Here is a 17,028-nt window from a genome sequence, read left to right as displayed (position 1 = left end):
TAATCTGTCCTTCTAATGAGCTTCCACAGCTACCCACATACTAGTAAACAGACAGACACATCGCGCGAACACACATGCACACACCCCCACACACAAACACACAAATACACATAGACACTTTGGCTTGTTTAAAGGCCCATGACACAAGAAACAGTGTTGCAGTAAATGTTTATGACCTGAGAACCTCAAGATCTTCCTCTATAATTGGCTTCCTACAGTAATTGTACAGGACAGACTGTTTATGAGATGTCACACAGATCACTGCCCAATGTTTCCATCCAGCTTGCTCCAATGACTATGGTCACACACTCACATGAAGAAATGAGCTTGCCAAATCCCACAAGTAGTGGACGCACTTCATGTCAAAGTCATGACCCCAGGTTGACCCAGTGTATCAGTACCAGGTGTGTGATTGTGATTGAAATGTGTCAGAGTAACAGGAGAGAGGGCTGTCCCCTCCTCCATGTCACTGTGTGACTGACAGAGGAGGTCACAGGGTCAACTCAGGGCAAAGGTACATTACTACAGAAGGGGGGGGGTGTGGGCCACTGTCAGTCAGACAGACAGACAGACAGACAGACAGACAGACAGACAGACAGACAGACAGACAGACAGACAGACAGACAGACAGACAGACAGACAGACAGACAGACAGACAGACAGACAGACAGACAGACAGACAGACAGACAGATATCCATCAAGCACTTCTGTATGCCATCACTATTGTATGCCAGCATCGACATGTATGTTTTATATTGAAAATATTGCCTTTTTTTCTTGAGGATTCTGATGCTACTATGTGACACTCGTTGGGCAAAAACACCATAAAAATGAACTGTGTTCAAACTAACATGGGTGAATTCCACACTGTGTGCCACAACAGAGCTGGCTAAACCAGACTGGCAACAACGGTCTTCAACAGGGACTTATTGTAGAAACTTGTAAAGCGTATCTACGTGTCGCTGGTCTCGCCCAGCTCCCGCTGGATGAAAGTGACACCAGGGTTAGCACGACGCTACAACAGGCTCTGTGTCTGAAAGACTGATATCGCGCTGAACATCTCCATTGTGGCAGTAAAGGGCTGTTTTGTACTGACAGACAATAGCTTTAGATTGGCTTGACAGATAGCTTCTACTTGCCCTCAGCTGACGGTTTAAGCCTCCCGCTGGCTGATGACTGTGGGCAGCTGGCTCGTGTGCGCACCATGAAAACATAATGAGGGACGGAAACTCAAGACCCAGCTCAGATAGCCAAAACCTGTCTACCTTGTCTAACTCAGCCCAACCTAGATCCTGCCATCTGACAACATCCACACCAAGCTAGTCTTCATGCACCCAGCCCAGACTGAAAACATGGCAGGCCAGGACTTGCTAAATGTACTATATACAATCTGTGTGTGTGTGTATTTTTTACAAAAAGTTTTTGAAAAATGTGCATTTCCTCATGTCTATGTATTTCAACCCTTTCTGTTTGGTCTGTCCACAAGCTGCGCCAGACGGTGGAACCAATAGGAATAGGAGTTGAGTAGCAGCAGGTCATATGAGGCCCACCTGGGGGAGGACAGTGCCAGACAGAGGGACAGACGGATAGACTGACAGACGGACGGACGGACGGACGGACGGACGGACGGACGGACGGACGGACGGACGGACGGACAGACAGACAGACAGACAGACAGACAGACAGACAGACAGACAGACAGACAGACAGACAGACACAGACAGACAGACAGATCCTCCATGTGCAGAAATTGCTGCAGAGCACCGAAGATGAATACAGCACTGTGAGAGGGTTATTACGCGGGTTTTAATGGTGTTTGTACTTCATCAAGCGTTAACAGCATTCCAGAGGTGTTATCTGAGGAAGTGTACCTTATGATCATGATCATTATTTTGCAATAGGCGTTTTGTAATATGCTGTGTTAAATGAAAGCTATGAAACTTTGAACTTTGAACAGGCCTAGAGAGCTGTGGAATTTATAGTAGTAATGCAGTGGTCCAAGGTCTAATTGGGGCAGAACACTTAACTCAACTTGTCAAGGGCTTGATGAGTAGAAGCAGGTGTGCTTGTCCAGGGCCACAACAAAAATATGTACTGTTGGGGGTACTGGAGGACCGGAGGTAGAAAACACTGATCTAGAGTAATGAGGAAAATAATGAAGTTTCAATGAGGTTTGAACTGTACTGTGCATGTGTGTTCTGTATACCCGGTCTGTGGGCCTTGGGTGCTGCCATGTTCATAACCCGGCTGACATCCTGAGGCTTGGGCGGGGAGGCGGTGAACCTGCAGATGCCTGACTCGGACGGCGTGCTGGACGTCAGGCTGTCTGTGTAGTCATTGGTGCCGGCAGTCATTTGCTCTGAGGAGGTGTCGGAGATGAAGCATTCTGTGATGGTGAATTTGGCGTGCCGCAGGTGCTCCTCCATCTTGGCGTGCTCGTAGGCTCGGGCCAGCTCCTCGTACGTGGACGACGCGCTCTCTGTCGACACCATGCTGCTCCGCGCGCGCGGTCTGCGTAGTCACACACACACACGCGCACACACACACACACACACACACACACACACACACACACACACACACACACACACACACACACAAAAGAAGCAACATCCATTATAGTACAAGCATATAGCTTACATTTCCTAAGATATATAGGAAATATCTTAAAACATACCGTGAGCACTCTGACCCTTCCACGTACAGTAGTAGTGGTCTCCCCTTTGCTGAAGACTAATGTTGTATGTGAGACATAGGGTCAGTCCAGTACCTGTGTCCTGCGATGGGCTGACGCTGTAGCTATCGCTCTCCTTGTCCACAGAGCCGGCGGCGCGCGGTGTGGGCAGTCTCCAGTCTGTGCTCAGTGTGTGGGAGGAGGTGGGTGGTTGGGGGGGGTTCAGGGTCCACTGGCTGGCGTATCGGTTCCTGCTGGCTGCAGGGCCTGCTTTGGCAGTGCGGCGTGCTGTGGGGTCTGGGGGTGAAAGGGCCAAAGTCATTACTGATGAGAGGCCTAGGCAGTGTCGGAATTGGCACCCTATTCCCTATGTAGTGCACTACTTTTGACCAGGGTCCCAATGGAATAGGGTGCCATTTCATACATACCACTGAAGTGCTACTAGACAGTAAATAGCATACATTGAGTATTAATTTTCTGTGTATCCAATTACAGAAACATCTATTGATCAATAATAATTCATAGTTTTGAAACTATCCTCCTAACCTTTCACAGTAGATATAATATTCCCCAAAGAAAAAATAGTATCATATTCGGTCTGACCCAGACATTTAACCTACTGTGCTATGCATCAATGGCACCAAATCAGAATGACCCTTTAGAACGGCCATGATTAGATCCGGCCTGGAGAAGCCAGAGAAGAATAGCAGTGGTAATAGTAGTAGGTCAGAGTGGAGTAATTCCATCAGAGGGCTGGAGACTGGAGCACCAGGCAGTGTTTTCCCAACACTCTGGATAGATATGGCTGAGTCAGCAGATAAGGTTTAGGCCCACAGTGCTGCCCGGCCAGCCTCAATGAGCCCAATCAGGTGAGCTGTCAGGTGGAGCCAGATGCCTCTCCTCTCTTCATCAGTTCAGCTCCACTGAAGCTCAACAGCAACAGAGCCTCCATAAGCCACTGTGCAGCCACTGGCTTGGCTCACACTGCTCTGGGCTGTGGGCTATGTGAGTGCATCTGAGGGTTGCAACTATGATAAGCTGAAAATTCTAGTTTGCTTAAAATGGATTTGAGATCAGGGTATGTGAATACCTGGAGGTTTATTGTTAGAGCTGTTGTTAATAAAAACTAGAGTCTAAACACTGATTGTAGGACTGGGGTCCAGTTACAGGCACCTGAGAGATAAATAAATGTGTACAATGATTTAAAGTTACAGCAGATGCTTGGATTGAATTGAACTATATCAGAAAATATGAGTATTGAGAGAGAGCATTCTCTTATTTCACATAACTACAAACAAATAAACAGTAATGAATTACCCCTATTCTTCCAGGGGACGACAGAGTAAAGGTGGTGAGGGGTGGGATATAGAGGTGATTAAATGGGTTAAGCTCTTACTGGTTCCAGGCCGGGCATCGGAGACGTCCACCAGTGGGCCGGTGGCCTGCGACAGGGACTGGTAATGGACTGTGTGCGTGACAGTGGACGACTTCTGTTTGGACGTCTCCCCAAAGTCATTATCAGTCAGCAGCACCGTCGACCTGTCGTCTGAGAGACAGAAAACAGGGAGGAAGACAATGAGTTATTAGAAAAGATTATCAAATATAACGTGCAAGGGATAAACTGGCGTGGCAGACTTGTCTCACCGATAGTCTCCATAGTATCTCTCTCTTCGATGAGCAGCTGGGCTCGGGGGATGTCGATGTGCATTCTCATGGCTTGCTGCTTGTTCGATGTGTCTGGTGTTCGTGTGTTTTTACTAGGAGATAGAAATGTCAGTTAGGGGCTTTTGTTGTATTGTTTGTAAGTTTTCTGTCATAGTTTTAAAGTAACTGTCCAGTGAGAATCTCTCTTTTAAAAGTTCATATTATGTTAACTCATACCAAGATTGAAAAACAGCTTCTATCTCAAGGCCATCAGATTGTTAAACAGCCATCACTAGCACAGAGAGGCGGCTGCCTACCTACAGACTTGATATCAATGTCCACTTTAATAAATGGAACACTAGTCACTTTAATAATGCCACTTTAAGAATGTATACATATCTCGCATTACTTATCTCATATGTATATACTGTATACTGTATCCTACACTATCTATTCTTTACTATCTATTGCATCTTAGCCGCTCTGTCACTGCTCATCCATTATTTGATATTTATATGTTCTTATCCCATTAATTTACTAGATTGTGTGTATTAGGTTTTGTTGTGGAATTTGTTAGACATTAGGTTATGTTGTGGAATTGTTAGATATTACCTGTTAGATACTGCTGCACTGTCGGATCTAGAAGCAGAAGCATTTCGCTACACTCACAATAACATCTGCTAACCATGTGTATGCGACCAATAAACTTTGATTTGATTTGTTGACTCATCCTATACTCGTATTTGTGGCCAAAGCATAAATTGACCACAAAAACTCTACCTCAAACTGAAAAATACATTTTATTTCCTAATAGAGTATGATGTCATACTCCTGAGGAGGATGAGCTGGCCAATCATCGGTCTACTCCCGTCAATATTTTTAATGACTGGTATATACCCACACCATTCCGTTGTTGAGGTACGCCCACATCATTCCAACACAAAAAAGCTGCTTTTAAACACAATAATTACATTTTTTTTAAATATGAAAACACTGGACAATTACTTTAAAGTATTTTATGATTCCTATCTGTAGTTTTATTCCTCTTCACGTACCTCATCAGCATTTCTGCCAGGCTTTTTGCATCTGTGAAGTCAGCATACAATAAGTTAGTAACAATGAAGAGTTGTGGTTGACAAAAGATAACATATTACAATCATAGGCACCAAGCCAAGTTCCTAGATGTGCAAAACTAGAACATTAGAGTGTTGGCAAATGAATAGTGGAACACTAGATCTGATCAGACCGTTCTACAGTGTTAGCTAAACTCATAGCCTCTTAATTACATAATGAAAGTCAATAGTCACAAACTCACAATTCTATTCTGCTCAAGTTAATTGATCCTCACTTTCTTGAGCATCAATCTCTAAAAAGTGCTTGTGTGTTATTGTTTGCCTTGTTTCTATTGTGTGTGTGTGGGTGTGTGTGTGTGGGTGTGTGTGCATGTGAGTGTCTTTATGTTCTGACTCACCGCGTAGCCTCTTGAGCCTCTGCTCCCTCCTCCTCCTCTTCAGCACCATCAGGAGGATGAAGACCATGACAGCAGCCACCAGGATACAGGTTATGGTCACCATCATCTTCAGCCCCTCGTTGCCTGACATGTTGTCTGTGATGGGGTCCACTGTCTTCAACAGAGGAGGGATAGTACCTGCAGGGAGAGGAACCATCCCGAGGTTTAGGCATGACTATTTATCACCAGGGCTGGGACTTGGGAGGACTAAGAATCGTAGTCAAATATGTTTCTTTGGAAGGACTTCTTTTGTAAATGAAACTATCATGGTTTAGGAAACAATATTGTCATCCTAGAGGACCACTGAACTGAACTCACTTCCATCGGCGTTGAGCGTGGCGAACGTGATCTTCTTCTCGGCGAAGCCAGCGCTGTTGACCACCTTCATCTGCAGCTCGTACCAGGTGGCTTCCGCCAGGTCGTACAGGATGTAGCTCTTGGTTAGTGAGGTGCGCTGGGCCATGGTCCACATTGCCGTGTCCACCGGACGGTACTCCAGGGTGAATGAGGTGATTGGGCAGCCGCCATTGTTCCACCCAATTAGATTGAGCCTGACCCGGGTGGAATTGATGCTGGCAAACAGCTCGTGTTCTTTGGCAAACTGGGGCTCTGGAAAAAACGAGGGGTGAAGAGACCAGATGTAGACTTTTAAGGATGCCAGTAACATTTTATTCATGAACCAAATCAGGTCACAATAATTGAGCAAGTTCAAGGAATTGCTTGGTAAATTCTTTAGATAGGACTTGAGTTAGAGTCAGTTCTAAAGGGGACAGTGGTGGGGTGGAGATGCTATAGAGCAGAGATGATGGGGGTGGGGGCAGCAAAAAAGTTGCTTGCAGGTCTGCGTACCCACATGTGCATCCCCCCACCCACCACATTGCAAGCAAAATATTTTAGCAGCCTCACTCTTGACCTTGGAGAGAAATGTTTTACGTTTTAGAATTAATCGTCGTGTAATTCTACACATTTTGCCATAGGGCATAGAGAAAATGGTAATTTCATCCAATTCTACTCATTTTGACATTGGATAGGGGGGGGAAAGTTTGTCGTTGTACAGTTTGCCATAGGGTGGAGAGAAATGTTTGCAGTTTTTAATATGATACCTGAGTGAGACTGGCAAACAAAATCAATGGGGCCGGTAATTCATCCATGATTACTAAGTTTAGATTGCTGTCCGCTAGACTAACTTACCAATCTAAAAAATGTTAGCTGATATGGGCTAATTGAGTGACTATCAGTGACTGACATAACACATGTTTTATTGCACCTTGTGTATTCTACTATTCTAACTTGCAACTGTAAATTGAGACTCCGACTGAGTTTTAAAAAACAAAATAAAAAATGTATCCGAGGGCCAGTAGCCCATCCCTGCTATCGAGACTCTACTTGGGGAGGCAGGTAGCCTAATGGTTAGAGCGTTGGGTCAGTAACCGAAAGGTTGTTGTATCGAATCCCTGAGCTGACAAGGTACAACTCTGTCGTCCTGCCCCTGAACAAGGCAGTTAACCCACTGTTCCCCGGTCATTATAAATAAGAATTTGCTCTTAACTGACTTGCCTAGTTAAATAAATAAAAAATACCTATTGCCCATCCCTGCTATAGAGACTCTACTTACAGCCCATCCCTGCTATAGAGACTCTACTTACAGCCCGTCCCTGCTATAGAGACTCTATATGAAGCCCATCCCTGCTATAGAGACTCTACCTATAGCCCATCCCTGCAATAGAGACTCTACTTACAGCCCATCCCTGCTATAGAGACTCTACCTATAGCCCATCACTGCTATAGAGACTCTACCTATAGCCCATCCCTTCTATAGAGACTCTACTTACAGCCCATCCCTGCTATAGAGACTCTACTTACAGCCCGTCCCTGCTACAGAGACTCTACTTACAGCCTGTCCCTGCTATAGAGACTCTACATGAAGCCCATCCCTGCTATAGAGACTCTACCTATAGCCCATCCCTGCAATAGAGACTCTACTTACAGCCCATCCCTGCTATAGAGACTCTACCTATAGCCCATCACTGCTATAGAGACTCTACCTATAGCCCATCCCTTCTATAGAGACTCTACTTACAGCCCATCCCTGCTATAGAGACTCTACTTACAGCCCGTCCCTGCTACAGAGACTCTACTTACAGCCTGTCCCTGCTATAGAGACTCTACATGAAGGCAATCCCTGCTATAGAGACTCTACCTATAGCCCATCCCTGCTATAGAGACTCTACATAAAGCCCATCCCTGCTATAGAGACTCTACATGAAGCCCATCCCTGCAATAGAGACTCTACCTATAGCCCATCCCTGCTATAGAGACTCTACGTATACCCCACCCCTGCTATAGAGACTCTACCTATAGCCCATCCCTGCAATAGAGACTCTACCTATAGTCCAGCCCTGCTATAAAGACTCTACCTATAGCCCATCCCTGCAATAGAGACTCTACCTATAGCCCATCCCTGCAATAGAGACTCTACCTATAGCCCATCCCTGCAATAGAGACTCTACCTTTTCCGTGCGTTTTTGCTTCAATGATCTCACTGATGCGTCCAGGGCCCACTCCATTCTGAGCAGTCAGGGTGAATTTGTACCAAGTGCCACACTTCAGGTTCTCCAGACGGTACGAGCGCTCGCTAGGGCTAATGGGAAAGCTGCCCCACTGCTCACTGTTGTCCTCTGAGTACTGCAGGATGTAGCCTAGAGAGAGAGAGAGTGAGAGAGAGAGAGCATAACTGTAAAATCTCTCCCAACACACTCCAAGTTAATCTAATAACCTAATAACTACATTACCCAGATACTCTCTCACAGTGCTGGCACAGCAGAGTGGAAGTATTTGAGCTCAGGTATGGGCTAAATACTTATAAACATGCCAATGAAACTGATTAACATTAAGTGTAACATAAGGCAGGACAACAGCACATGATCATAGCCAATATTTACTCTACACAAATAAAAGGAAATAAGGCACTGTATTGGGGTAAGTGCAATGACTAGACAATATACTATAGTTTGACGCATGACATGAAAACAAATATGTTTGTGTTCCAGTGATGACCAGCTATGATAAATCACCAGTGCTACTCCTTCTGTGATTGGGCTTTCTTCTTGACTGAGTGGTTTAATCTTCCACTTTAACCCACCTAATCTTCTTTGTTCCTTTTTAATCTATTCCCTCTCCACTGTTTTAGCACCCCACTCAGCGCAATTACTAAGCCTGTCTAAGATAATGAGAAGTGGGGGGACTTGTAAGATTATTTTGTTCACCCAATGTCCTAATAGGGTACCAGCCCTGTTACTGAAGTGCCATTGGTGTGTCTTAGTAGTTACCAGTGAATTTTTGAGGTGTCGTTGGAGTGCCCGAATGGAGGTCTACTTTTTCTCTTGTTGAAATGTCATTGGTTAGTGTGTCTGAATGGAGGTCTACTTTATCTCTTGTTGAAATGTCATTAGTTAGTGGGTGTGAATGGGGATATTTGTCTTGTTGAAGTGTCACTGGGGTATTGGAAAGGAGGTCTATGCCTTGTAGAGGTGTCTCTGCTGTGTCTAAATGGCCTAATGTCACTCACCTCTGATGGAGCTTCCTCCGTTGTCCCCAGGTATCCAGGACAGAGTGATTGATGTGGTGGTTGTCTTGGTAACTGTGAGGCGTGGTTGGTCTGGAGGAACTGTAGAACAAAATGAATGATGTTTCTAACAAAATCCATGACAACAAAGCATCTGTGCTATATCAAACTAGCCACAAAGTGTCCTCATAAGAGCTAGGTAGAAAGGCTTTTCAATACTGTCCAATACAAATTAGTATTGGACAGTTTTGGACAATTATCCTTGGGCATCTCTCTCTGTCTTACCTTGAACCTGCAGGTTGAGCGTGATCTCATCAGAGCCCCAGTTGTTGCTGGCCACACAGCTGTAGTTCCCAGAGTCCTCTGCTTTCACCGTTCGGATGATGAAGCTACCGTTGCTATGGACACTGCGGCGTCCATCAATCAGAACAGGGGCAGGTGTACCATTGCTGTTGAGAGGTAGAGTGGACCAGATGATGTTCAGTACAGTACATAAAAACGTCATTACGATTTTGACGTACCTGCATTGTGCTGAATCATGTGACAGATAGGCCTTGACCATAGAGATGTATAGAGATCATTTCTTGGAAATTACCTGGTTTTGCAATGACATTTGCCATTGAAGGCTTCCATCATTTTAAAGTAGTCAACTGGGTGGGGATTCCTATGGGTTGGGAGCGATCAGCCAATGATCAGAGCATTGTCTTCCTCTTCAAATTGGTTTGCATAGTTTGTAAATGTCTTAAAGCTATACGACCGTCCTAGTTTGTAAATGGCTTAAAGCTATATGACCGCCATTTAGTGGCCATAATAAATGAATGACAATATTTGGTTCAAGACTCCAGCACTGACTTTTTTCATACATCAAAAGAAGAAGAAAATGTAGATAGCCTCAATGGCGCTGCCAATGCTGTCACAGATGCAATAATGGTACAGATACAACGTTGTGATCTCTATACAGCTCTATGGCGTGACTTACTTTCCCTTCAGCCACTTGATGGTGGGGGGTGGATCTCCAACCGCCTTGCAGGGCAGAATGATGTCCTTCATCCAGGGTGTAGTCACTGTTCCGTTGAACGTCAGGATCCTGGCAGGAGCTAGGGGGGTTACACACATGCATCCCTGTGACTTTACCATTCTATTCCAATGGATAACAATGATGAATAATAACAGAATGCAAGCAATATACTAGATGTCATATCAATCAAAATCATACTGCAATCACTAATATTTCAGAAACATCAGTTTTGATTCCCAACGTTCAATAGTTACGCTGTTACACAGGCAACCTGTACCTTTGGCCCGAGGTTCCACTGTGATGGTCTCACTGCTGTTGCCTCGCCCAGCGGCTGTCACAGCAACCACCCAGATGCTGTACTTCCTGTTGCGGGCCAGGTTTGGCACTCTGTAGAAATACACATCAGGAGAAGCCTCAAACTCACTCATCACCTGGAGAGAGGGAGGGAGAAAGGGAAGGGGGTTACACGTCTATGCATTTATCATACAACTTGAACAGAGGAGCAATCTTCATGAGCTTTCTCTCTCCCTACAGGACTTTCTAATACAGCCCAGAATGGGAGGACTGGAGGCAGTGTTGTAATGGGCATTCAAGGCTGCTGTGAGAGCTGTGTTAATAATAATAGAGCTCCGTACCGTGGGGTGCAGGTTGGAACAGAAGACAATGTACTTCCTGATGATGCCGTTGAGTTTGAGAGGAGGGAGCCAGGACACAAACACCACAGAGCTGGTGGCGGCTGCACTCTTAACCCCCGCTGGAGGCCCAGGGACTAGAGGGAGGAAGGAGGGGCATATTATGTTAAACATACATATATACTGTATATATGAATAGAAACAGTGAAGATGGGCTTATATGGCCTTATTGCAGATAGTTCTTTATTACGTGCATAGCTTGAACTTATGCAGGAATCATGCTTTGATGTCAATGTGAAAGCAATGATCCACATCTATACCAAGTGTATCTCAAGCCAGGATTTGTATCTCACCGTCTTCCTTGGTCCGGGTGAAGATCTGCTCACTGCGCACCCCGTCCCCAGCCCGGGTGAAGGCCAGAACCTGGATGCTGTAGTTGGTGTATTTCTCCAGACCATCCAGTTCCAGAGACGGGTAGGAGGTGGTCACGTTCCTGATCTCTCCCAACTCTGTCAATGTCACACAACGGTCACAAACAACCTTTTATCACTCACTCTCATGCCATATCAAATTAAGTCTATGATCCAGTGTGACAGCATTATGAGAAAAGAACTACCGTGACCACAATAATACAATAAACCTAGAACCAGAGGTGGAATAAGTACTCAATTGTCATACATGAGTAAAAGTAAAGATACCTTAATATAAAATGACTCAAGTAAAAGTGAAAGTAACCCAGTAAAATAGTATTTGAGTAAAAGTATAGATACCCCCAAAAACGACTTAAGTAGTATTTTAAAGTATTTTTAATGAAGTACTTTACACCACTGCCTAGGACCACACTGCAAACTACCATACAAGACGATGCACATACACAGTAAGCTACTCTGATTTTTGACCGAGGTAGTATCTGTGATATAGTAATGACTGAGTACTGGCAGTAGTGCTCTGTCTGCTGCGTCTCCTGTGTCCTTGACTGAGTGTCCTTGTAGACAGAACTGAAGCAGTGACCCTCAGTGAGTTACTGCATCTTTTGAATTATTGATGGAGCGCCGAGAGGCTGCAGGCTGGATCCCATCCACAGGGCCTGGGAGCAGAGTGTTAGCTCTGGGTGCTGCCCCCTCTCACGCCCCGTGGTACCTCCATCCAAATAACCCACCTCATCTAGAATGAAGCTTCTAAACAACTAATTAACTACATTATATACAGAACAGGAACCCATTTTAAATGGATATGTGTCTATTGAGATATAATACTCATTGGATAGTTGATTTGTAAGTAAATCTAGAAGTGAACTAATTAGAACTAACTTGAATCAACACTGGCAGAATGAAATTGAGGAGAAAATGGCAGCGTTGCTGAGATATTGCAAACATTCCACAAGGCACACCCATGATCTAGTGTTGCCTGTTGAGAAAACTAAAAACTAAACCATAGCCTCACCTAGTGGCACAAATCTGTCAAGTACAAGATGAATGGCATACTACATAGCAGTTAAAATAGAAAATTAAAGAATGGGCTAAAACCATTATGATCATAGTGCTCACACCACCAGTGGTCTGCTAAGTATTCTGAGCGCGTGTTAACAAGCCCCTACCTCCGTCTGGCAGGTTGGCCCAGTAGATGACTCTGTAGCCCTGCAGGTTTCCATTGAGGGCCTCTTTGGGCAGGGTCAACCAGGACAGAGAGATTACTTCTGGGGACTTGGCCATGGCCAGGACATTCTCAGGGGGACGCGAGGGGACTGTCAAGGGACAGGAGGGGAACCGAAGTTAGGACATGTGTAGACAATGGTACACTGAACAAATATATATATGCAACATGTAAGGTGTTGGTCCCATGTTTCATGAGCTGAAATAAAAATAAAAATAAAATGTTCCATATGGACAAAAAGCTTATTTCTCTCAAATGTTGTGCAAAAATGTGTTTATATCCCTGTTAGTGAGCATTTCTCCTTTGCCAAGATAATCCATCCACCTGACAGGTGTAGAAGCTGATAAACAGCATGATCATTACACAGGTGCACCTTGTGCTGGGGACAATACAATCCACTCTAAAATGTGCAGTGTCGTCACACAACACAATGCCACATATGTCTCAAGTTTTGAGGGAGTGTGCAATTGGCTGCAGGAATGTCCACCAGAGCTGTTGCAAGAGAATTGAATGTCCATTTATCTACCATAACCCACCTCCAACATAGTTTTAGAGAATTTGGCAGAACGTCCAATTCACCTTACAACCGCAGACCACATGTAACCACATCAGGCTTCCTGCAGGATCGTCTGAGACCAGCTACCGGGACAGTTGATGAAACTGTGGGTTTATACATCCGAATAAAAACTATGCAAACTGTCTGAAACCGTTTCAGGGAAGCTCATTTGCATGATTTTCGCACTAACCAGGGTCTTGACCTGACTGCAGTTTGGCGTCGTAACCGACTTCAGTGGGCAAATGCTCACCTTCGATGGCCACTGGCACACTGGAGAAGTGTGCTCTTCGTGGATTAATCCCAGTTTCAACTGTACGGGATAGATGGCAGACAGTGTGTATTGTGTTGTGTGAGGGATCGGTTTGTTGATGTCAACTTTATGAACAGAGTGCCCCATGGTGGCAGTGGGGATGTGATATGGGCTACGGACAACGAACACAATTGCATTTTATTGATGGCAATTTCAATGCACAGATATACAGTGACGAGATCCTGAGGCCCATTGTCGTGCCATTAATCCGCTGCCATCACCTCATGTTTCAGCATGATAATGCACGGCCCCATGTCGTAAGAATCTGTACACAATTGCTGGAAGCTGAAAATGTCCCAGTTCTTCCATGGCCTGCATACTCACCAGACATGTCACCAATTGAGCATGTTTGGGATGCTCTGGATCAACGTGTACGACAGCGTATTCCAGTTCCCGCCAATATCCAGCAATTTCGCACAGCCATTGAAGAGGAGTAGGACAACATTCCACAGGCCACAACGACCTGATCAAATCTATGCAATGTGTCGCACTGCATGATGCAAATGGTGGTCACACGAGATACTGACTGGTTTTCTGATCCACGCCCCTTCTTTTTTAAGGTATCTGTGACCAAAAGATGCATATCTGTATTCCCAGTCATGTGAAATCCATAGATTAGTGCCGAAATGAATGTTAACTCAATAAAATCTTTGACATTGTTGCACGTTGCATTTATATTTTTGTTCAGACTAGGCTGCAATATCTCCTCCTACTGGCTTCTTACTGTATTAGTGATTTCACATCTTTTGGTTTGAGGTAATTGATCCAGAAGATGGTAGTCTACCTACGGCAATTACATTTTCACACTGCAACATTCTCATGCTATTAAGAAGTAAACTAAACACAAACACACATCCCTACCCAACCCCACCCCTTAACCCCCTGATCTATACTAACCATCCTCCAGTGTTTTGGTGATGACCTCCTGAGAGGAGGGGCCGGTGCCTGCACGGTTAGCTGCCTGCACCACCACCCCGTACTCAGTGAACTTCCTCAGGTTGTCCAGGGTGATGCTTTCGCTGCTCTCCCCTGTGGTGTCCATGCTGATGATGTTAAACTGGAAGCTGCCTCCAGAGCTGTACTCTCTGTAACCCACCTGGTAGCCCCGAATCACCCCATTCTGAAGGTGCTTGTGGGGGGCCTGAGGAGGAGGAAGAGGATGGGGGACAACGACAATATGTTAAAATGCTGCAAAATATGTTCAAATGCTGCCATCCTTTTGCTTATAATTAGGGTAACACGTTTGGTCAAATGCTCTGCATTACTATTGTCATATCATACGATCAGACTGTACATAGACATCGATAGAAACAGGAAAATAGCTCTGTTTAACACCATGAGGACACAGTACCTTCCAGGTGACTTTGATGCTTTGTGGAGAGGTGGCCTCCAGTTGTACTTCCTGTGGAGGGCCATCGGGGGCTGTGGAACAGGTGTAATATTAACACAAAATACTCTTATGAGACATTCAGTTGACTGTTGCAGAGATGATTGAGAAAGCAAGACATTTCATAGGCTCCTTTTTTCTAGTTGGTGCGTGGCGCGTGAACTAAGTCGACCAGACCAAGCTATCGCATTGATGCCTATGGGAGAGCCACCCCTTAAGTAGACCAGAACTGTGAAACAAAAATGCAATGGTAAAGGTCCTTTTTGAATAATTTTCTGAGTCAATTGACTGAGTCAATTCAGACATTAATTATTTTGAGTAAATATCTCACTAGATGGTGCTACAACGCTAGGAATCCCTTTGCTCTAGTTATAAACGAGCGATGGACCTTTACTGTATTCAAGAAAATATCATAATTGAAAACAACACGCATCCATTGCTAAAATCTGAAGACCAACAGAATATGTGTCAAACTGGTTTGGAACATAACTACATGATGTTTTGACCCAGTGAAGGACAGATCTGTGTGGGCCGACCTGCTTCGTCAGTGGTGATGGTGAGCTCGTTGCTGGTGTCGCTCTTGCCGATGTTGTTCTTGGCGAATATGCGGATGTTGTAGGTGGAGGAGGGGTGCAGCTCTATAATGGTGGCCTGGTTCAGCTGGGGGGACACATCTTTGGTTATCTGGGCTGAATTCCACGAGGCTAGGGGGGGCCAAACACAATGAACCTATTAGCATCTCTGTATGACATGACAACCAACAACAAACAAGTTAGCTAATGCAAAAAAACAATTTAGTTCTAACTATGTCATACGCAATTTCATGTGGATTTCTCACATTATTCCATAGGCGATTGTGCCAGCCCTACCTGACTTGTTCTTGCACTCGATGTCATATCCTGTGATGGGGCTGTTTCCGTCAAAGCCCATGGTCCAGCGGAGGGCAATGGTCCGGTCTCTGACCTCTCGGATCTCCACCTCGGGAGGGTCCGGAGGTTCTAAAAGGGTTTAAACCACACATACACACACACACACACACACACACACACACACACACACACACACACACACACACACACACACACACACACACACACACACACACACACACACACACACACACAGATTAGATAGAGAGGTTTATCTGTTCACTTAGTTGACCTGACCATGAGGAAACAAACTGCAGGCTCAAGTTAACTAAGGCCCAGAGATATTAGCTGATGTGGTCAGGAGAAACTTACAGTAGCAACAAAAAGGTACCACTATGGAGAAACAGCTTAAGAAGCAGGAGCTGAAGCCAGGAGTTTACCTTGTACTGTTAACTGAATGATCCCTCTGTCTTCACCATAGGAGTTGATGGCATGGCAGGAGAAGAATCCAGAATCTTCCCGAACGGTGGGCAAAATCTGAGGAGAGGTCAACATAGTTTTCAACCAGGCAACATCTCCATAATACACCAAAACAGTTTGGTATTCAACTGATCATAACCTCTGGTTATTTTATAGGCTACACAAAATGTCCAATGTCAATCACTGCAAGCACAAACACTACTATGATCATTCATGCTATACTGAGAACGTACTACACTAATAATACACATCACCCCCATTTGAGGTGGAGGCCTCAGGCGCACCTTCAGAGTGGAGATGACCTCGTCAGCCACCTCTTTGACCACGACGGTGTAGCGGCTGGTCTCTGGGTTGATGATGCGTTCCTCCTTTTCCCAGCGCACCATGATGGGCTTCTCCCCGTGGGCCGTGCAGCTCATCTCTTTCTGCTGGCCCACCGTGGCCATGGTGGTGTTGGGGTACGACGTGATCATGGCCGGAACTGAGAGAGAGGGTGAGAGGAGAGAAAGCGAGAAAGGGAGAGAGTGAAGCAGAGGTTGGAACTTCTAAGTAACTTAACAGAGGCTCATACATTCTCCTTTAACGGTCCTCTGCCACCCTAAAGCCTAAAGGAGTACTCATTCCCAACGTCACGGCTGAGAATAGTCAACTATGGAGACTCCTATCTAGATCTCCCTGGTTCCCACAATGCATTGACCACTAATGGTTCAAAAACCACTAATGGTTCAA

At 45.2% G+C, this 17,028-nt stretch overlaps 1 protein-coding gene across 2 annotated transcripts in view; it reads right to left on the bottom strand.

Moving 5' to 3' along the window:
- dscamb (Down syndrome cell adhesion molecule b) overlaps positions 1 to 17,028 on the bottom strand; it is a 129,175-nt gene that overhangs the window by 8,702 nt on the left and 103,445 nt on the right. The window contains exons 11-31 of one of the 2 annotated variants that reach the window (XM_042297456.1): positions 16,584 to 16,780; positions 16,260 to 16,356; positions 15,820 to 15,948; positions 15,487 to 15,654; positions 14,915 to 14,985; positions 14,461 to 14,704; positions 12,642 to 12,788; positions 11,398 to 11,553; positions 11,048 to 11,181; positions 10,690 to 10,843; positions 10,374 to 10,491; positions 9,680 to 9,843; positions 9,398 to 9,496; positions 8,340 to 8,528; positions 6,148 to 6,438; positions 5,791 to 5,967; positions 5,375 to 5,405; positions 4,320 to 4,432; positions 4,072 to 4,221; positions 2,774 to 2,972; positions 2,208 to 2,512 (exon numbers count right to left, since the gene is read on the bottom strand). In XM_042297456.1, coding sequence (XP_042153390.1) covers positions 2,208 to 2,512; positions 2,774 to 2,972; positions 4,072 to 4,221; positions 4,320 to 4,432; positions 5,375 to 5,405; positions 5,791 to 5,967; positions 6,148 to 6,438; positions 8,340 to 8,528; positions 9,398 to 9,496; positions 9,680 to 9,843; positions 10,374 to 10,491; positions 10,690 to 10,843; positions 11,048 to 11,181; positions 11,398 to 11,553; positions 12,642 to 12,788; positions 14,461 to 14,704; positions 14,915 to 14,985; positions 15,487 to 15,654; positions 15,820 to 15,948; positions 16,260 to 16,356; positions 16,584 to 16,780 — 3,333 coding nt within the window. Of the gene's footprint in view, positions 1 to 2,207; positions 2,513 to 2,771; positions 2,973 to 4,071; positions 4,222 to 4,319; positions 4,433 to 5,374; positions 5,406 to 5,790; positions 5,968 to 6,147; positions 6,439 to 8,339; positions 8,529 to 9,397; positions 9,497 to 9,679; positions 9,844 to 10,373; positions 10,492 to 10,689; positions 10,844 to 11,047; positions 11,182 to 11,397; positions 11,554 to 12,641; positions 12,789 to 14,460; positions 14,705 to 14,914; positions 14,986 to 15,486; positions 15,655 to 15,819; positions 15,949 to 16,259; positions 16,357 to 16,583; positions 16,781 to 17,028 lie in introns of those variants that run through there. The other variant, XM_024445297.2, reaches the window with a different exon arrangement.

Source organism: Oncorhynchus tshawytscha, linkage group LG14, assembly GCF_018296145.1.
Source record: "Oncorhynchus tshawytscha isolate Ot180627B linkage group LG14, Otsh_v2.0, whole genome shotgun sequence".
In the NCBI taxonomy this organism is placed as follows: domain Eukaryota; kingdom Metazoa; phylum Chordata; class Actinopteri; order Salmoniformes; family Salmonidae; genus Oncorhynchus; species Oncorhynchus tshawytscha.
Note: the sequence above shows the minus strand (reverse complement) of the source record. Positions and strands in the feature narration are given on the sequence as shown.